The sequence below is a fragment of the Ochlerotatus camptorhynchus genome, unplaced genomic scaffold (genome assembly GCF_037179485.1).
Source record: "Ochlerotatus camptorhynchus isolate MF236.1 unplaced genomic scaffold, CSIRO-AGI_Acam_v1.1 ptg000343l, whole genome shotgun sequence".
Taxonomy (NCBI): Eukaryota; Metazoa; Arthropoda; class Insecta; order Diptera; family Culicidae; genus Ochlerotatus; species Ochlerotatus camptorhynchus.
Window position 1 is genome coordinate 1,784,157 of NW_027040831.1, and position 22,262 is coordinate 1,806,418.

General features: G+C 44.8%; 1 protein-coding gene across 1 annotated transcript in view; it reads right to left on the minus strand.

Moving 5' to 3' along the window:
* Nucleotides 1-13,659: 13,659 nt before the first annotated feature.
* The window catches only part of LOC135708936 (uncharacterized), a 54,286-nt gene continuing 45,683 nt past the window's right edge, over nucleotides 13,660-22,262 (minus strand). The window contains exon 2 of the mRNA XM_065231123.1: nucleotides 13,660-19,150. Coding sequence (XP_065087195.1) covers nucleotides 15,417-18,974 — 3,558 coding nt within the window. The 5' untranslated portion in view covers nucleotides 18,975-19,150 and the 3' untranslated portion in view covers nucleotides 13,660-15,416. The remainder of the gene's footprint in view (nucleotides 19,151-22,262) is intronic.

A 22,262-nucleotide genomic window follows, 5' to 3' on the forward strand; every position in this document is an offset into this window, starting at 1 on the left:
ACTTTTCATCAGTAGTTCTATGATCTTCTCGTTGGAAATGTTGGAAGTTCCGTAAACTTGTCAGAAGTTCCATGAACTTCTCGGAAGTTTCCTGAAGTTCAGAGAGCATCCCACTATAAATTCATATAATTCCGACTAGAAGTCCAGCGTGAACTTCCGACAAGAACTTCAAAGACCAACGAGATGTTCATAGAACTTCTGAGAATAGGTTCAGAGATTTTCCGACGAGAAATTCCAACCAGAAGTTTTGGGGAATTTCCGACGAAAAGTTCAGACCACTTGGGAGGATAGGTTCCGAGAATTTCCGAGGAGAAGTTCAGAGACTTTTAATTAAAAACAAAAAATTCCAAAGAGAAGTACAAAGAACTTCCAAGGAGAAGTTCAGAAAACTTCCGACAAGAAGTTTAGAGAACAAGAAGCTCAAAGGAACTCCTAGGACAACTTCAGAGAACTTCCAAGGAGAAATTCAGGGAACTTCCGAATAGGAGTTTAGAGAACATCCGACAAGAATTCAGAGAAATTCTGAGAACTTTCGACGTGAATTTCAGAAAACCTTCGATGAGAAGTTTTGAGAATTTAAAACGTTCTCGTTCAGAGAACTCCTACGGAAAAGTTCAGAGAACTTCCGACGAGATGTTCAGGGAACTTCCAACAAAAAGTTCAGAGAACTTATGAAGAGAAGTTCAGAGAAATTCCGAGGAGGTGTTCAGAGAATTTCCGAGAAGAAGTTCAGAGAACTTCCGTCGAAAAGTTCAAAGAACTTCCAAAAAGAATTTCCGACGAGATGTTCAGGGAACTTCCAACAAAAAGTTCAGACATCTTCTGACGAGAAGTTCAGAGATCTTCCGAGATCTTCCGAAGAGACGTTCACAGATCTTCCGAGAAGAGATCTTCTGATAGGAAGTTCCAAGCGAAAATTCAGGGAACTTCCGAAGACAATCTCAGGGAAGGTCTCTGAACATCTACTCGGAAGTTCTCTGAACCTCTCATTGGAAATTCTTTGATATTTTCATCGTAAGTTCTCTGAACTTCTCGTCAGTGGTTCTATGAACTTCTCGTTGGAAATGTTGAAAGTTCCGTAAACTTGTCAGAAGTTCCATGAACTTCTCGGAACGTTTCCTGAAGTTCAGAGAACTTCCAATGAGAAGTTCAGAGAAAATCCCTCTATCCCGACTAGAAGTCCAGCGCGAACTTCCGACAAGAACTTCAGAGACCGATGAGATGTTCATAGAACTTCTGAGAATAGGTTCCGAGATTTTCCGATGAGAAATTCAGAGAACAAGCACTTGTGAGGATAGGTTCAGAGAATTTCTGAGGAGAAGTTCAGAGACTTTTAATTAAAAAAAAAATCCAAAGAGAAGTACAAAGAACTTCCAAGGAGAAGTCCAAAGAACTTCCGACAAGAAGTTTAGAGAACTTCTTACAAGAAGTTCAGAGATCTTCCAAGGAGAAGTCCCGAGAACTTCCGAGGAGAGGATCACATAGCTTCAGAGAAGAGGATCAGAGAACTTCCACCGAGAAATTAAGGGAACTTCCGAGGAGAAGTTTAGAGAACATCCGACAAGAATACAGCGAAATTCCGAAAAGAAGAAGTTCTGAGAACTTTCGACGTGAAGTTCAGAAAACTTTCCATGAGAAGTTTTGAGAATTTAAAACGTTCTCGTTCAGAGAACTCCTACCGAAAAGTTCAGAGAGCTTCCGACGAGATGTTCAGGGAATCTACTCGGAAGTTCTCTGAACCTCTCATTGGAAATTCTTTGATATTTTCATCGTAAGTTCTCTGAACTTCTTGTAAGTAGTTCCATGAACTTCTCGTTGAAACATGTTGTCCCCAAGGCGAACCAGCCAATGGCTGAAAGCCTTGTAAATAAAGGAAAAGAAAAAAAAAGTTGGAACATGTTGGAAGTTTCATAAACTTGTCAGAAGTTCCATGAACTTCTCGGAAGTTTCCTGAAGTTCAGAGAACTTCTAATGAGAAGTTCAGAGAACATCCTTTTAAAAATTCACAGATTTCCGACAAGAAGTACAGCTCGCGACAAGAACTTCAGAGACCGACGAGATGTTGAGAGAGCTTCTGAGGAAAGGTTCAGAGATTTACCAACGAGAAATTCAGAGAACTTCCAACTAGAAGTTTGGGGAATTTCCGACGTAAAGTTCAGACCACTTGTGAGGATAGGTTCAGAGAATTTCCGACGAGACGTTCTGAGAATTTCCAAGGAGAAGTTCAGAGACTTTTGATACAACAAATTCCGAGGAGAAGTACATAGAATTTCCGAGGAGAAGTTCAGAGAACTTCCGAAAAGAAGCTCAGAGAACTTCCGACAAGAAGTTCAGAGAACTTCCGACAAGAAGTTCAGAGATATTCCAAGGAGAAGTCCCGAGAACTTCCGAGGAGAAACTCAGAGAATTTCCGAGGAGAAATTTAGAGAACATCCGACAAAAATTCAGAGAAATTCTGAAAAGAAGAAGTTCTGAGAACTTTCGACGTGAAGTTCAGAAAACTTTCGATGAGAAGTTTTGCGAATTTAAAACGTTCTCGTTCAGAGAACTCCTTCCGAAAAGTTCAGAAAACTTCCGACGAGATGTTCAGGAAACTTCCGAGCAGAACTTCTGAGAACTTATGAAGAGAAATTCCGAGGAGATGTTCAGAGAATTTCCGAGAAGTAGTTCAGAGAGCTTCTGGCGAGACATACTATGAACTTCCGAAAAGAAATTCAGTGAACTTCCGACGAAAAGTTCATAGACCTTCCAAGGAGAAGTTCAGACATCTTCTGACGAGAAGTTCAGACATCTTCTGACGAGAAGTTCAGAGATCTTCCGAGAAGACGTTCACAGATCTTCCGAGGTGAAGTTTAAAGATCTTCCGAAGGAAATTTCCATGAGGAAATTCAGAAAACTTCCGAAGAGAATCTCAGAGAAGGTCTCTGAACATCTACTCTGAAGTTCTCTGAACATCTACTCGGAAGTTCTCTAAACCTTTCATTGGAAATTCTTTGATATTTTCATCGTAAGTTCTCTGAACTTCTCGTCAGTTGTTCTATAAACTCCTCGTTGGAACATGTTGGAAGTTCTGTAAACATGTCAGAAGTTCCATAAACTTCTCGGAAGTTTCCTGTAGTTCAGAAAACTTCCAATGAGAAGTTCAGAGAACATCCTATTAAAAATTCATAGATTTCCGACAAGAAGTCCAGCGCGAACTTCCAACAAGAACTTCAGAGACCGACGATATGTTCACAGAACTTCTGAGGATAGGTTCAGAGATTTTCAGACGAGAAATACAGAGAACTTCCAACTAGAAGTTTGGGGAATTTCCGACGTAAAGTTCAGACCACTTGTGAGGATAGGTTCAGAGAATTTCCGACGAGACGTTCTGAGAATGTCCAAGGAGAAGTTCAGAGACTTTTGATACAACGAATGAATTCCGAAGAGAAGTACGTAGAATTTCCGAGGAGAAGTTCAGAGAACTTCCGACAAGAAGTTCAGAGAACTTCTTACTCCAAAGAGAAGTCCCGAGAAATTCCGAGGAGAAACTCAGAGAACAAGGAGGATTTACAACGTTCTCATTCAGAGAACTACTACCGAAAAGTTCAGTGAACTTCCTAAGAGATGTTCAGTAAACTTCCGACAAGAAGTTCAGAGAACTTCCGAGCAGAACTTCTGAGAACTTGTGAAGAAAAGCTCAGAGTAATTCCGAGGAGATATTCAGAGAATTTCCTGGAAGAAGTTCAGAGAGCTTCTGGCGAGATATACTATAAACATCCGAAAAGAAATTCAGAGAACTTCCAACGAAAAGTTCAAAGAACTTTTCCAAGGAGACGTTCAGACTTCTTCTGACGAGAATGTTCAAAGATCTTCCGAGGAGAAGCTTAGAAAACTTTCGAAGGGAATTTCCAAGAGGAAATTCAGAGAACTTCCGAAGAGAATCTCAGAGAAGTTCTCTCATTGGAAATTCTTTGATATTTTCATCGTAAGTTCTCTGAGCTTCTCGTCAGTAGTTCCATGAACTTCTCGTTAGAACATGTCGGAAGTTCCGTAAGCTTGTCAGAAGTTCCATGAACGACTCGGAAGTTTCCTGAAGTTCAGAGAACTTCTAATGGAAAGTTCAGAGAACATCCTTTTAAAAATTGATAGATTTCCGACTAGAAGTCCAGCGTGAACTTCCGACAAGAACTTCAGAGATCGACGAGATGTTCAGAGAACTTCTGAGGAAAGGTTCAGAGATTTTCCGACGAGAAATTCAGAGAACTCCCAACTAGAAGTTTGGGGAATTTCCGACGTAATGTTCAGACCACTTGTGAGGATAGGTTCAGAGAATTTCCGACGAGACGTTTTGAGAACTTCTGAGGAGAAGTTCAGAGACTTTATAAAACAAATAAACAAATTCCGAATTCCGATCCTCACATTACGTTTGAAATCTCGGTCGACCTCCTTTAACGTCCACGATTCCCGTCTACGGCTATCAAAAGTATCAACAAAGCTAGTTTCGTTTTTCGACTGCAATCTACGGGACTTTGGGTGGTTCGCAACCCGCAAAAATGCTTATTATTTCACTGTTTTTCAGAATATTGTGGCGCCAGTACCAAACTGAAGTGCGCTAGTCAGACTAGTGACTTCCAACGTCCAAGTTAGTAGTGATATAGAAAGATCGAACCACCTAAAGTACCGTAGATTGCAGTCGAAGGTCGTGAGGTCTCTATCCGTAAACTACTAAAACTAATACTGGATAACTAAGTCCCTTCTTGTATAGAGGACAAATGAGACCATACAACCAGTTAAGTGGGAAGTTCTCCCTCCTCTCATATCTTCAGTCAGATATGATGGATTACCTGATGCAGCTGCCCACTCTGGGCCTGAGAAGCTCAGTCTGGAGCTCGTCCTTACCACCAACCCTATTGGTAAATATCAGTGGTCCCTTCGAGACAGGGAGCGATCGAAATTCGGAACAGTACTTCATCAGACCACTACTACGATTCTACAAGAATTTTGTTCGGGAATGCTTTCCTGTGACAGTCATCATAGCGTCCTTGTAGCGACGCCTTTTGAGTTAAACCTTCAGTGCTCCTTATTTAAACCACTCCAACTCATACCCCCGGGGGATCTTTTGCTTCGATCATAGTCACCACTCTCCTTCTATCGAGCACATCTTCAGAGTATCACGTACTGACACATATTCATCCTGGATGCAATCATCCTGTACCGTTACGGGTTAATCTCTCTTCATTCATTCTTGTGTCAATCATACTGACTACATTTCAGTTGCCACAGGGCCTTTCATTCTTTGAAAGGGAAAAATATCATTACCTGGTCCTCTAACCTCTAACTCAAGACTAACAATTGAAAAGGCCTCCACTCTATTTTGTAAACAAATGGCCTTACAACATTTTGTCGCGAACCGAAGTCCACCAACGCAAACCAACAAAATGAACAGGTAGGGGAACTTCTCTTATACTCGATTGTGTTTTAGGTTTGTGAATGTAGGTTTCGGTTTGCGAGAAAACGGCCTTATAAGGTTTGTTTACGACGCCTTTTTAATTGTTGGTGCAGGACCAAACCGTTCCATGGACTTCTCCAGATCGTTCGATACTGACATGTTACAAGCATATCTCGTACCTTGGCTTGATGTAGTAACTTCGCCTGTCCAACCGAAAACTGATTCGGTGAGTACTAGCAGACCGGTTCCCAGCGGAATCTCTCTTCCGGATGGGAAGAAGCTGAAGAAAGCTTGAATGCCCTTGACCAAGCCGACCTTTCTCGAGCGGAAGAATTCAGGATCGGCCAGTTCAATGTCTGCCGGTATGTCCCATCCATTTGTCTGCACTGTAGAAGTAGGCAGACAAGCTGTGACCTTCGGCAAGCCGGATATCGAGAACCCTGGTTGTCCTCGATCACAACAACTGCTGTAGCCAGAAGTACCTGCGATATAGGATGCTGTGCTGAGTTCGACGATGCTGTCTCAACCCATACTGCATTCGCTGCCTTGGGATCCAAATCCGCATCGTTCAGGTTGGTGCTTCTATCCGAATTGGCTGTCCCGGGTAATCCTTGCCTACTGCTTCTTCCTTCGCCCTTGAAGCACAGCAGTGTGTGGTGACGAGCCTTGCACGAGAACCTTGATGAGCAATCTCGAACTAGATGTGTCGTCGTTTGAGATAGTTTCGGCAGAGTGACTGTGCTCGAACGAACGACTCCCTGCTGGACAGTGACATTTCCAGGAAGGCTGGACACGTATGTAGTCCATGAACCTCCGTACACGATGGGCACTTAGCGTTATTCCACTGTAACGGCATTGTGGCTGACCTTCGGAGAAAACGACTTCCGTTTGGGTTGAAGAGGTTCGTATCTGGATTCAATCTTTGCTGGTAGAGACTCGAGGATCTGAATTCTCCGTTGAAGAAACTCTTGTAAGTCTTTCAGCGTGTCTTGCTCCTTAGTGGACGTGTGTTCCTCCCTGCCACGTCAAGTAGCTGGATCCAGACTGTATTCGGCTGGTTCAACGATTTGATCCAACGTTTGAATCGCACGATCGAATCCATCAGCCAGTCTGTGGAGATCCGTGACCAATTCCTTGGTAAGTGAAGGCAGTTTCACTAGCGCTTGCACTTGCTTCCTCTTCAGTAACTTGCTGTTGTTGTATCGTTTTAGCAACGACTTCCAAGCAATCGGATAGTTGTTACTAAAGATACTATAGATTCCATAGATAAACGGAGGCACAAAAAGATGTTTTGGCAACCATGAAAAACAAATGATCTTTCTGGCATCTGTGAAAAAAGTTCATGCCATCATAAAGCTCTTCGTTGTGCAGTTTTGTTTTGTTTCGTGCGCAAAAGTTCAAAAGCAAATCTTTGCAACAATGAATCGAGGAATGGTTCACTTTATCTATCCTTCTTCCGTTGTCCGCGAAATAAATCGGAATGCGGAGTATGGAAAGCATTTGTGCACATAATATTACAATAGTTCTCCCTCAAAGAACACCATGATGACGTCATGCTCGTTTGGCTACACTAACTGACAGTTCGTTTGGCTACATTATACTTTGCCTCCGCTTATCTATGGAATCTATAGTATCTATAGTTGTTACTAGTGATCTTTAGCGGCACTAGTGCATTAGCTTCGCCTGCTAAGCAACCCTTAAGGTAGTGGAATTTCTCCGCTTCCGGAAGATCTGGCTTTTCATGGATCAGAGACGTGTAGAGATCCCTAAAACTCAGCCAATTGACTGGTTTAGTGCTGATTCTTCCTGGAACTTCTTGGCCTTCTCCATCAAGAACGATAGCAAGTAGCAAGTATAGTCGCTATATTCATAGTCTGGCGGATAGAATTCCGATCTATCAAAAAGCGGAACCAATTCAATATATTTTAGACCAACAATTGAAAAGGTACTATCAACTTTTATAAACAAAACGTTGATTATTCTTTCCTCGCCAATCGAACGCAAATTACCGACATCATCGGATAGGGGAAACTTTCACCAACCCCCAAAGATGGTGTTAGTTTTCGTACGCGAGCCTTGAGTCACGAGAAAAGGGTTTCCGAAGTTTTGTTCGCAATAGCTGATGTGCTCTTTTCTGTTGTTGGTCGTGATTTACTCGATTTGGTTCCGCTATTTGACAGCTCAATTGGTTGCCGAGATTCTATCCGCCAGACTATGAATATAGCGACTTTTGTAGCAAGCTGTGATTGCCTCTGCCGAATGTGAATAAATATGAATCAATACCATACGCATTTCAGTTTGGGATGATAATCATTCTACAGAGAGCATTTCTACTGAGGTCCGTTCACTTCTCGTATCAATCTAGATAGAGCTGAAATTAGGGCGTAACATCTTTTGTAAACAATGACTTCTCTCGATGATTTCTGGAAAGTCATGACTCTCCCTGGCAAATCCACATCACCATCAAGTAGAGGAAGACTTCCCCTACCCGATGGATACGTTGGGTTGTGTTGGCGTGCCTTGAATTCCTAGAAATCCACGAGAGAAGTCATTGTTTACAAAGACTGTTACACCCTAATTCCAGCTCTATCTAGCAATGTTCATCCTGAATTCGAGAGGAGCATCATCTGATTACAAAACAACAATCATCCGGTAGAAGCTATCATTCGAAAAAGCGATTTCGGTTTGAATGGTCTTAGGTTTCATTCGAACAGACGATAATGTTTTGGTACAGTAGGCGATTGGCTGCGTGCTTTCGAAGTTTACTTGGGTTTTATAACTTCGAAAAATATACCGATTTTTATACATCATCTGATAGAGCTTCGTTTTCTGAGCACATCGATATTTTTATCGATCCCGTATACATTCATCTCGATTTTTAAATCAAGATTTAAATTTTTCATCATTGCTAGATAGAGCTGGAATTAGGGCGTAACAGCTTTTGTAAACAATTACTTCTCTCGATGGTTTCTAGAAAGTCATGGCTCGCCCACTCAAATCAACATCGCCATCAGGTTGAGGAAGCCTTCCCCTTCCCGATGGTGTTGTTGGTTTGCGTGGACGTGCCTTGAGTTCCGAGAAATCATCGAGAGAAGTCATTGTTTACAAAAGCTGTTACGCCCTAATTCCTGCTCTATCTAGATTGACACTAAATCTATTCGTTGACAGCTCGCTCCCATACAAAGTCCCACCAAGGGGCGCTAAGATGGTGATTTTTGCTAACGTAATCGTACTCATTTAAAATAGTTCCAGTGTACCAAAATGTATGAAATTTTGGATTTCGGTTCCATTTTTAATGCAGATAACGAATATGTATTTACCTCAATACCCAAGGGGTTGGTCACTCTACACAGTGTGTCAAAATCAAACTTGGGCACACCCGGGTGCAGTCATTGGAACTATTTGGCACCCATAGTTACAATTTTTTATGATCTTTAAAGCTACTGGCAACACTTAAATTTTTCTGCGTCTGCGCAGTTTGCATGTGTCAAAATTTGCTATTGATGTTGCCGCAATATAATCAAATTATTTTCAAAACACAACCGTGAATCTCAACAAAGTCTCACCATGGATTCTCACAATCGTTACACCCGTGACGGCAGTTGCGTCCACATTTCCTCCTAAACGAAGAACTGCTGACATCGGTATCTTGACCTGACCGAGGTACCACGACTGCGGCTGCTTCCAATGCTGCTGCTGGTCCGTCTTTTCTGACGACTTTTGGAGGAGACGGACCAGCAGAAGGAACAGCAGCAGCAGCATTGGAAGCAGCCGCCGCCGTGGGAGCTGCAGCGCTAATTCGTGTAGCCGTGGCCGACGCTGGAAATCTTGGGCCGGTCACGACAAACGGTGCTTGAGTTTTAATCGGAAAGTCAACAACCAAACAAAAACTATACCATCCGACCATTCGAACTGCTCGAATACATCTATGGCGTTGGCTGCTACACCAACCATTCCATCGGCCAATATATAATGTTTTCGATGTTCTCGTTGCTCCACGCACCGTTCATAGACTTGGAGGAGGAAAAGCACAGCTTCATCATCATCATTCTCATTAACGGGAATTTCGTGCCTTTGTGATCGATGTGATTGCTGTGGTTGCACTTCATGATGGCGTACACCGCCAGGGCTTCGCTCGGGAACTCGATCAATCCGAAGGAGGAACGTTCCGATTTCAGCGGGAACATTCGCACTTGCGCAGTTCTTGGTGGTGAATGCAGTCAGAAGCAGATCCTCGGACATACCGGGTGGGATATTGAAGAAGTGGAGAAACTTGCTCGGGAATGGAAACGATTGTTCTTGGAGGTGCTGTACACCTTGAAGATGATTCAATTGTCCGGCAGAGTATACGGATTGGTGGACTCTGGCATATAGTTCTGCTTGGAAAATGCTATTTGAATTTTGCTAACATCATTTCCATTATTTCAATGTTGTTCAAGTGCTGGATGCTGCGTTCGACTGCGATGGCGTCTCCCATCTGGACCGTGGCGGTACTGAGTCCGTAGACTATCATCACTGCGCCCTGTTGCTGTGCCGGTTGAATGAAGTTGGATGGTCCGTTTCGGGTCATCGGGTCCGGCCCTTCGTCAGTCCGACGTGTGGTCCGGCCGATGTTGGTTTCCAGTTTTCCGACGGATGATACTCGGGCGGTAAAAAAATCGGTGCAAATATGTTTCCTTTGCCGACTCCCAGAAGGGCTGGTTGACTAATGATTGACGTTCGTTGTGCGGGGTCGGCCTTCCGCCGGAAGGATCGTGTAGCAACGGAGCTCGTCAGTTGCAGGCATCCTTGAAGATGGATGCAGCCAGTGTGTAGTACCAACTGGAGTCAATGTCGTTTTTGAAAACATTGAAAAACAAAACAAAAACAAGAGCTGTTCAAATACCGGGTTGCCAAACAAGACATTATTCACAAGCAAACAAAAGTCAGTTCAATGACTTCTTGACACTGCCTGTACAGCTGCGGCACACTGAGGTACACTGAGAAAAATGTTGGCACAAAATAAGTGTGTAGAGTGACCACCCCTTGTCAATACCCCTAAACAAACCAATTTCCTTTTGATTTGTACTGAACGGGGTACTAAAATTTAATCTAGATTTTTTGAAAATCTAGGTCAAATCACGTATTATCCTTGATGGAGCCTACCGCTATTAATTCGGAATCATTTTTGCAATGATCGTGCTAGGTGCTAGCAACAATCAATATGAAACTAACGATTTTATATTGGCTCACTACTTCACTAGCCTACTGGTCCCAAGCAAACGATTAACGTACTCCATTCTAGTCGAAATTATAGTACTACTTGATTCGCTATGAAAGTTTGACAGATAAAATGAGGGGTTAGTGGATTTTCATATGTTTCGAGGGGTGAATCGATTAGCTTGGGACCGAAGAGAGTACCAGAGCTGAGCCAAAAAGTTGAGCACTAGGTGAAGGACCGCTCCAAGTATCAGCATCAATACCGATGGTGGAAATATTAAATATTCTAATATGTGTAATATTTGTGAATCTTATACTTAGTCTGACAGTTGTTTTTTTTTTGTTTTTGGCTATTTTTGGTTTTAAGTGTACATTTGACATTCGTTTAATCAAAAATGGATTTCACACGAGAGGCAAGTCATTCCTCGATGATCTTGCTGGCCACCACCATCAAAATCCGCTCCTTTTCTAATAAATTCGGCATTATTTGGTAGCTGATCTCAGTGCACATAATCGGCCGCACTTCCGTTCCCAGAGTGATGGTTCCGTGGTGGTATTACGCTCGATTCGCCATGAGCCTGCAACTTGGAGAGATTTGCTGCTGGGGGAACTTCCAGTACCGTTTTTATCATGAAAAGCCGAAGTTGAAATCGATCAGAGCTATCGAAAACGAAAATCTTGGCAAAAATGATGATAAACAAAAAACTGCAGTAAACATAAACAACAACGGTGAAATGTCATTGAGTGTATGCGTTAAAGTTACACTGTTAAATTTTTACTTTTAAGCTTTCCGCTTGACAGCTAATATCATTAATATTTATACTAAAAATTATAATAATTACCAATTTGAGCAATTTTTACAACAAATATTACTTCAGATCAAGCTGTACTACCCCTAGGTTGAGCACGTTATTTCGGGACCTTCTAGTCTTAGAGTTACCTCTATGGTGCTAGTGTTCAGAAATATGTTTGTGGAGAAAAATGGATAATTATAACAGTGTCTTAGTGGTTATGTTCTTCTGGATTTCTTGAGTGTGAATAGTTTAAGTGCAGATCCCAAGCAACACAGAAAACATCTCAATTCTTTTATTTTTTTTATTTAAGTTTCCCAGAAATCCCTTAAATGGCACAGGAAATACATCTTGATACGATAAAGTTTCAACTTTGTTACTTCATTTACTTTAGGTCACAATAATGAAACTCAACTGTTTCAATTTACTGCTTGGATGACCTGTCAAATCATGCCTCAAATGGGAGGAGCAAACATGTTACCCACAAATTGGTATGAAGTTATATGCTACGTGATATTGTATGAAACACTTGAGCAACAAATCTAACTTGTGTTGTGTTTGTTGAATGAGAGTTCCATAAAACATTATGTGTCTTAAAACTTTGGTGCAACAGAGTGTGAACTATATGTTTTTTGTACCTATTGAGCAACTGTTTCTAAATGTTACTAGTTCAGATCTGTGGGAAATCGTAAAACAAGACAATTACTGATGGAAATTGGCAAGTGGTTTAATGAAAAATGCTTTAATTTGCGTTAAGAAAAATCCTTATTCTGATGTAAACAAGCGGTTTGGTTGACGTTTCCTCTCGAACTCGTCTGGTGTACTCTACATTGGATTACATCACATAACATGATTACATCCGCTAACTGCTAGTCACTTGTGCGCAACTAATATTTCCCCATTGAAACTTTGACCTTTTTTGCTCTTTGGAAGTGTTTGAATTCCCCCTTTCTGCCATCAAAGTCTTTCATGTAACAAGACGGCACTGTCACTGTCAGTTCGCAACTCCTCCACGAATCCTTCTGCGTTGTAAGCCATCAACTGGCACGCCATACTGGCGCTATTTCCTCCTTCGAAATACATAAACTGTCACTCGGCCTCTCTTTGTCGGTTCTTGATATTTTTCGGCCAGAAACTGATTTGTTCTTGATTAGGAACGACGAAAACAACAACGGCGGCGAAGAAAAAAACGGATCAAGTACCGCTTCTGTGTGACAGCCACAAGACTTCCAATCAATCCTTTCGTTTTCTGATTTCCCTTCGCTTATATTTTTATTTCTTTGTTATAATCGAACTCTTCTTAACCCTTTCCGGAACTTTAGTTTTATTTGTCCGCTGAAGAAACACCGAAAAGACCGAAAAGGAACGTGATTCCATCAACTGGCACGAAACGAACGAACAGGAGCTGGGGAGGGAGAGAGAGAGAGAGAGAGAGAGCGAGAGAGAAATAAAGGACTGTCCTCATCATCATCATAGTAGGCTTCAAGCTGTCAAGTGTCACGCCGCCCGTCACCATCGTCGTCGTCGTCAGCGGGAACATTATTTGTAATACAGATGACGTTTGAAGAATGCGCACTGCACGAAAGTGACACTGCTTGATAGTGGAAGGAGTTGTTAAGGTTCTGGCTGTGCTGTGTGTCGAAGGAATGTTTGGTGTTTATTTGCTTGTGAGTTGGGAATAAAACCCGCTTCGGAGCTGATATCGATCACTCACACAGGCGCACGGTGACCTTGACGGGGTTGACAGCTTCGAGAAAATCGCATACAAATGCGGAAGGAAACACAAATCGAGAGCGGACTGTGCGGAACAAAGCGTGACAAAATGAAGTTGTGATCGCGGCGAGCGAGCGAAGGAGGAGCAGACAAAGAGAGAGAGGCGGAATGCGCGAACCGAACAATCACCGTCGTCGTCGTCATCGTTGTTATGGTAAAACATAAGCTGCTACTGCTGCGTGAGAAAACGGCGACGATTCGTAGGTCTCAAGGAAACCAAGGGATAGTCGTGTCATCAGAGTAGGAAAACATGGTTTCGTTATTTTTTTTTTGTAATAATAAAAATAATTTATTTTCACATTTTTATCGGGAGGGTTTTTTGTGCTCGCAGGCGAGCGTTTTGAGAGAGAGGGGGAGTGACACTTTAAAAATAAATATAAATTGGATTTTTATCATAAAAACTGATAGAAATATGTCGCAAATTTTGACAGCTTGTGGCGTTGCACGTGTCAGTTTAAGGTTCATTTTTCCAACAAGTTGCTTAAAAACGGAAACAAATTAAACATGTTCTGTGAGTGTGTGGGTTGAGAATTTCAGCGATGGTTACCTTATTTTGATACTTGGTTGTTTTGCTCGTATAATTATTGATATTTTTGATATTTTAACTTGCATTTGTTTTTGTTTTTTTTTTCTTCATGTGGATAAGTTTTGCTTTATGCCTATTTTTACATTACTGTGTAACTTGTTTCTGTGTCGAGTGTGTTTGTGTGACGTGGATAGCTTCATTTAGAATGATGCTTCGCTTAGCCTTTAATATCAATTGCTGTAATTATCTACGCCTTTATAGTTCAATATTTATAATAGACTATTTACAGAATTTACGGGGGTTTATGTGTTTTGCTTTGATCTCATTTTGCCTAGAGAGTAAAATCTTGTTTATCATATGTTTCATGCTTTTTTTTATCATTGTTTTAGACTGATAAAATCTACTTGGTTTTTGTATTCTTGCTGTCTTAACCGCTAAAATTGTGAAAGTATTGTAACTATGCGTATCATTACAACTACCCTAAGAGACTATATCATTTATCTAGAGCACAAAAGAGGACGAACATATTGCACATTTTATTATTGATTCCTTTTTGCAGTTGCATTACCTTCCACATGCAGCTGACATGCCTTCTAAAAAATAGTTAAGGTACAAAAAATGAAAAGATTCGCTCCACTTGCTTCTTACCGCAATGCTTAAACTACAGAGTTTCTTCGTTTTCCACCATTATCTCGATAGGTTTCTTTGTTTTCTTTGCTCGCTAGGATTTTGTTTGACCTCTTGCACACTTAAATACTAGGTTTAGTTCGTGGAAGAATTTGGTGTTGGTGACAGTTTTGATGAAATAATCTTTTCGTTTAAAAAATAGGTACTTATTTGTGAACAAAAAAAAAATCATAAAATGAATATCATTTCTTCGTTGATCAGTTTGCTTTTGCTGTTTTTGGGCATAAATTACACATGGGCTAATTAAGATAGCAGAGATTTTCTGTTTAGGAACTGGAGAAGCTTACACTTACGGCCTTACAAAAGCTACTTTTCTGTGTTTGAATGTTAGTTTTTTTTTCTCTAAAAAATTCTTCCGTAATTCTAATTGTAAACAAATTATTCGAAATCAGATTTTGTCCCGCTTCTCCCATACACCGAAAGAATTGAGTCCCGCTGGCAATAACCGGGGTTCTCCACTCGTTTTTTTTATTTGCTTGGAAAATAGACTTTTAGCGTCGAAAATAATCAATTAATTAAAGTTATATCACTGGGCACTTTAGTAAAGTGTGATTTATGTCTCTAACCTCAATTTACTCCAGCGGCTACTGGTTCTGTTTTGATGGTTCACTTTCAGTTTGCCGCTTCCGAAATAGTAAAAAAAAGAGTCCAGATAAACAGAACCTAATTTACGCGATAAGTTTAATTACAAAATAATAAAAAAAGAGAGTCAAACGAGATCACGTTTTCTTTTCAAGATGAGACAGACGAAGAGAGACGGGGGAATTTCCTCTTGCGTTGTCCACCCATCAATCGGCTCAATAAATTGAATTAATTTCTATCGGCCGTGTTTTGTTTTCCTTTATTTTTTCTTTATTCTCAAATTGCTTCATTGCTCGGAAAGAGAGCCATCGAGAGAGAGATAACATTGCTTTGCGCGCTGCGCATCAATTAAGTCTAGTTTATGTTTAGATTAGAGCCGGATTCACCAGATGCTCGTGGATTCCAGCGAGTTTGTCGGCGTAGGCGGTCACGATAGGGAGTCGGGCGTCCGCTGCCCTTTGCGGGCTTCCTCGGCAGGTGTGGCCGCGGGCGAGCGGTTCCGGCTCAGCAGAGCCGCCGCCACCGCAGCCGAGTGCTGGTCCTGCTGATCCTGATGGTGGGACCGTGGCGATGGAATGTTGCTGCTAGAGGTCGGCGGCGAACACGCTGAGATGGGAGAATCCGAGCGGGACATTCGGCCACCGGCCAGTTGCGACGAAATACCGTTCAGGGGGTGCGGGAGAAGATGGGAGAACTGCGACAGGCCTGGGAATCCACCCAAACCTCCCAAAGGGGGAAACAGGAACGGATTGGCCGCTGCCGGAGGGAACCGTTGACCTCCACCATTGAGGAAGTGCTCGGCGTAGGCTCCAGCATTGGGAAGGTGGTTCTTGAAGGCTTCCAAGTTCATGGGGAACTTCTGCGAATCGGCGTACAGTCGGGCGAGGAATTCCGTCGGCAATGGACCGGGGAATGATGGAAATTGTTTCTCCATGGGAAGGACAGTTTCACTGCTATCGGAACTGGTCGAGAGCAGCTTCCGGTGCAGGTTCAGATTGGACGCATGACGATCGCGGCTACGCTTCGAAGGGAACGCCGCATTACAGCCATCGATATTGCACTTATGCAGCAGTTTCAGGTGCACGTTTTGATAGTGAGCTTTCACGGCAAAGTGATTCTGGAACATCCGACCACAGGCGGAGCACTTCTTTGGGTCTTTATCGAGAGGTACATTGGGATCGTTGAAGCAGTTACCCTCTTCACAGTAGTCTACGTTGTCATCGGAGTCTATGTCCTGCTGATGATGAGGACTGCCGGCAGGATTCGGCGATGTACTCCTCGATCTTGCCGGACTTGGTGGGGCAGCATTCATGAGATAGCTCAACGGAGGGAACTGCGGCAGGCCACCTCGTTGCATCATCATCTCGTTCAGCGGACCGTGCGACAAGTTCTCCAACCGCCGCAACGTATTTGCCGAATCCAGACTCTCGCCGCTCTTTTTGCTGTCGGCGGAACCCGGTCGGCGAAGATCTTCCGCTTCCGGATCAGCCTCGTTTTCCTTCTTTGGGCGCACCAGCGACATTGGGTTCGCCATTAACTCAGAAGCCGGCTTGACATCTATCGAATATTTGGTAAACTTTTCATTGGCGTTAACGTCCGGCGTCGAACGCTTCTTCGACAGATCCAGCGATAGATTCTCAGCCTCATCCTGATGCTCACTCGGTTCCGACTTGATCGTCACAGGTGATTCCTCTTCGTCCTCGTCGTTGTCATCGTCGTCCACGTGATTGCTTTCGCCGTTGGGTTTTGGCGATACTGAACTGTCCCGTTTATCATTCACCAGCGACAAAGCTTCTTCCTGTTGCTCCTGTTCCACCTTGATCTTCTTGATCAACGGTTCGGCTTGTTCTTCATCTTCTGCTTCCTTGTCGTCGTTCTCGTCGGACATGTGACCTGATCCGGTCGACATGCTCTCCAGTGGAATTGCACACTTTGTTGGATTCATGCTCTTCCGTTTTCGCTTGTTGATCGACATCAATGCCACGTGCGAATCGTTCACCGACGAATCTTCATTGCTGTCCACGTTGCTCGCCACTTCGTCTCCGTCGCTCGAAACCGATAGCTTCTCCGACTTCAGCTTGGTCAAGCTAAAATCCTGCGGTTCATCGCCACCGTCCGTCGATCGCCGCCGTTCTTCGTGACGCAGTCGCTCGTTTTCGTAGTCCGCTTCAGGAGTTCCCGAATGGCGGAACGATTTCACATCTTCCGATTCCGAACTGAGTGACATGTCGAAGCCATGTTCGACGTCATCGTCATCGTCGTTTCCGTCGATAACGATTCCGTTGGGATCATCGTCATCGTCGTCGTCGTCATCGTCCAGGTGACTACCGATGGAGCTGCCGCCACCGACGCTGAGATGGTGACCGCCAGGTGAGAGGTATTTGTCCGAATCACCGCCCAGTGGACTACGGTAACGGTAGTTCTCCGGACTGAGCGATTGCCGCTGGCTTTCGCGATGTTTTTCCTGTTCCTGCAGGCGACGGTGCATGCTAGCTTCCATATTGGCTTTGAACTCCAAGGCCGAGAGCGATGGGTGACGCATATCTCCCGGTGGGAACGGGAACGGTGCAAACGGATGGAGATGATTCAGACCGTTGGGTAGTGGCATTCCGGCCGATGGGAGCAGGATGGGATGGGGTTGAGCACTGCGTCCATCGTGAGGGGAGATCTTCCGCCGGAGGTGTGGCGAGTGGAGTTTCGGGTTGGGGTTGGCGCTGTGACGGTTGCGGGACCGCCGGGAGCTGAACATCATGCTGCAGCCCTCGACGGTGCACTTGTGCATCTCGCGAAGGTGAACGGCCGAGAAGTGGATCTTCAGGGCACCCTTATCACAAAAGGTCTTGAAGCAGACATTGCACTGGACTCGTTTCTTGCCGGTCGCTGGGTTGACAAACTGGGTACCCAGGTTGGGAGGCAGAGCTCCCCACTGGCGTTTGTTGGGCGATTGGGGTTTCTTGAGGTGCGCTCCTGGCGGAAGGCCAGCGGCAAGCCGACTGACATGACCGGGAATGCCCTGGCGGGCTAGGTGCTGTGCAGCTAGATCCCGACTGAGGTTGAGGACATTCTCACCACTGCTGGAATGGTGGTTCTTTTCGTGGTCCGATTTGTCGCAAGATTTATCCTGCTTGTGCTGGAGTTTGTGGTGCGAGGATAGAGGTGACTTGCTGCGAGCTTGTTCGCGAGCCGCCGACGCTGCCAGCAGATTCGGGAAGGACTGTGCTACGAAACTGGCGGCAAGGGGATTACCGGAAACGGCGGCGGCCATGGCAGCGGCCGAGTGGTTCAGGGAGTTGGCCAGGGACATGGCGACCGAAGATGGGGGTGGTGGTGGCGGGATCGAGAACGGCAGCCCATGCCCGCCCATGGTGAGATTCATGAAGTTTGCAGCTGCGGCGGCGTGTTCGCGTGAGCTTACCGATGAGTCGGAAGCTTGCGAGTCGCGACGTTTGGCCGTAGCGTGAGAGTAGGCTGCGGCGGCAGCGGCATGTTGCTGGTTGAAGTGATGCTGCGCGGCGGCTGCTTCCGGGCTGAGTCTCGGTGGCGGAAGGCCAGCTGTGAAGGCGCTCAACCCGGCGGCTGCTGCACTCAGTTTGCGAAAGTCGAACGGCTGCATCGATTGCAGGCGGTTCAAGGGGTGCGACGATAGTTCGGTTGCCGATGGCATACTGGTTGGTGTGCTGTTGTTACTGCCACTGCCGCTGCTGCTGCTATTATTGTTACCGTTGCTCTGGGACTTATTGCTGCTGTGATGGTGATTGTTGTTATTGTTGTTGTGGTTGCTCATATTAGCATTGGCGCTGCTGGGTGAGGTGGATGGACTCTTGAAAAATCCACTCATATGATTCGGCGTCAGTCCGGCGGCCAACTTCTGATGCATTTGAGAGGACAATTGCAGCTGGGAGTGTTGCAGCGAGCTCAAATGCATATTCATCGGATGCGTGGCGATTCCTGGCGATGATAGTCGTCTACTTGGCGACATAACCATTTGGGCGCGATTGTTTGGAGGGGGGAGGGCTTTGCGGTTCAATCGACTGGGATTTTCGAGGGGCGATTCGATGGGAATTTACGAGATGGGGACGGCCTAGCCGTGCAACAGCTGGCTGATGATGGGTGTCATGTTGTTCGTTTGCGCTGCTGTTGCTGTTCGTATCTATAATCGATCTGTGGAAAAGATGGAGGAGAGAGAGAGAAATAGGATTCGTTAGCTTTTTGCTTTTGCTTTTGCTTTTTTTTTTTGGGAAGTGCGGGTATCAATTTTTTATCGTTTCGTTCACGCAGAGGGGTGTGAGTGTAATGAGGCAAGAGAGCATTAGCCGCCCGATCGTGTTGAGTGAGCGCCATAAGGGATGAGTTGCAGTTTTTGACGGTGGATGATTTTTTTTTCTCCTCCGTGTCGGGCCCGGGAAGAGAAATTTTTCAGGCATCGGATCAAACACATGTTTTCGTTGCGTGATTCAATCTATTTTTTCGATTAATTGTTTGCCTTTAATCAAATATTTGACTTTTTTTCTGCTCGTTGATCACGACAAATTTCATGGGAAAAAGAAGCGTAAACAACATTTCAGAATGTCATCCAGGTTGCTTTGACTTCAGGGTTTTTTATTTGTTTACGGCCCGGGAAGACGGAAATGGAATCTGTTTATGGTGACTTCTGGCTGGGTGCGAACAGGCAGCCGTCCGGGACCGTAGTAGGTTCCATAAAGATAAGACAAATTAAATTGATATTTTCAATAAAATAAAAATAAACAGCGCTTTCCTCTGGCCGGGCGTGGACCGGGTTCGACACGTTCCCGGTTCCCCAATAGAGGCCGGAAATTTGATTGATTGAAGCGTTAATGTGATTTAGATGTCCCGGCGTCGGTCGTCGTCGCCGACGAATGCCGCGGGCGTAAATGGATTGTCATTCTTAGGTTAGGCCTGTTTGTTTTAAACTGATCAACGACGGCGACGAAGGCGACGCGATCATGCTGCTGCAATCGGGCGCAAAGGGACAGAATGAGGTTATGTTTATGACGAGTTTCCGTCGGCGCTTTGGGTAAACAAAGTAAGCCGTGCAGTGCAGTAGATGGCGTTTCGGTACCCGGCGTGAATAATAGATGACGTTTGTCTTTTCAGGTATAATCTAGTAATCTTTGCGCTTGTTGTGGTGAGCATAAGCAGTGCATTTCTGGAGGCTATTGATTTGGCCAGTTTGCCAGTGAGCGTCGTAAATTAAGGAAAAGGGGCGGATAGGAAAGGGTTACCGTCTCACGGGACGACAGAGGACTTCTGTTTCGGTGCCAGGAAATATATATAGGAATCTAATTGAATGAAACTATTAGGGTTTCGGACGGAGGCTGCCAGCCGAACGAGCAAAAGGTAAATGAAGAGAAATGAGATTAAATTAAATATTTATTCGATTTTTGCCTGTCGGGGCCCGGCCGTTGCTCGGAAGGTGTAGTAGGGCCGAGTAGCAAAATTAAAACGAAAATGAGTGTAATCGATCAGCTGAGGGGGGGGGGGGGTGCGAAGTGGTTGGCGGCCCTCCGCAGAGCTCCGGTGCACGGAATCGGCCTTTTTCTTCCCCGTGGTGGCTGGCTGCTCAAGCGGGAGCAACACGAGCGTGATGTTTGGAGAAGGCGAATAAGTAATGAGAAATAATTGCATTCGCCCGTCGGCAAGGATACGGCGCGGCGCTCTAACCCGTTTAAACGGTGAGTGAGTGAGTAAACATCGTCATGGCAGGCTTTGTTTCGCTCGGCTCGCTTTCTTTCGCTGATTTTCTCCCGCTACGACGTACATAATATCGGCGCAGGCAGAGAAAGGTGATTAGGCGGAGCTGTCAAAGTGATGCAGTGACTTGTCAACCACCAGCCGCCGCCATCTTGAATCGGGAGCTGATTAGCGCCTGCTTAGCCCTCGTCAAGAGTAATTGTTTAAGCATCGATATGATCATCATCATCGTTGTGATGATCGCTCGTCTGCGAACATGGCGAGAGATGCCTTGGTATTGTTTCAGTGCAGCAGGCGAGGGGTAGGACACAAAAGGTGCAGTTCACACGTATTTATTACTAATTAGCATCTCGCGTATATTCACAGAAATAAATCAAAGTCGGAGGAATGTGTGAATTCTGTGCATCGCTGCGCGGTTAGCAGAGGTTAAGGCCCGTGCGATGACACTTGTCGGGGAGAGAGAAACACACAGGGCGAGAATGCAGCGCGCGCTGTCAAATTAGTGTGACAGCGGTTGCATGACTGCACTTGTTTCTTTTTTTTTTTCACTTTCCATTGTAGATTTGCACGGTTCATTGATTCTCGGTCGGAGTCGAAAGTGAAGTGCCGCCGATGTTGAAATCGAATTTGTCACACATTCTTCGCCGCCGACGCCTCGCTTGCTGGCATGGTGTGGCAACAATTCAGCAGCAGCAGAGTAGGGAAGAGGAAGCGTGCAAAGTGGAAATAATTGATATGACAAATAGATAATTGAACTGTGCCGATCCGGCAAGTGATAATTTGCATACAACAAACTGAATATACGGGCTGCAGCGGCGATGACGATGATGACAACGACGACGACGACGACGATAATAATGATAATTTCACATGTTTATTAAGTGGCAGCCAGCGAAAGCGGCGGTGTCATTTGGGGTTTGTTTGTCGATCTGTCAATTTGTTGTCGGAGAGGTGGGTGCAACATCGGTTGTCATTAGCGTGCAGAGCGACCTGGCATTTGACGAGGACCGGTGTGACAGTTCCATTCCCGCCTGCTGCGCGATCGACGTGCGGAGGAAAAAGGGCCGTTCAATTATTTCGAGATTAACCTTCATCTGGTTGGGTGGATTGGTTGGGGAAAAAGTAAACAAAAGTATGTGCGGTGCGCGGAGGAAAATCGCAAACCTGACTGCGGTGATGTGTAATGACATTTGAAAGTAAATCATTTTTCTTCATATCGACAAACGGGTCCGCTGCATTGCGCTGGCAATCATAATCATAAGGAACGGAGACGACCTCGGGAGGGGCGGTGCGGTTCTGGGATACGGCTGTAGAACACGAACCCGTTCCGTGGTCGCAAATGGATCGTGCGCGCAAGAAATGGCACCGCTGATTGAGTGGCTATTAATAAAAATGATGTGACTGCTTTTCCGTCGCCGCCGCCGCATGTCCGTCGAGGTTGACAAGTCCTCTCTTCTGCCAATGTGTCGCATGTCATCGATATTGAGTGTGTTAGCCTGTAATTACGGGAACCAGTTCCGTGCGGCGCGCGGTAATGACAGTTGCTCTTATGCGTGACACG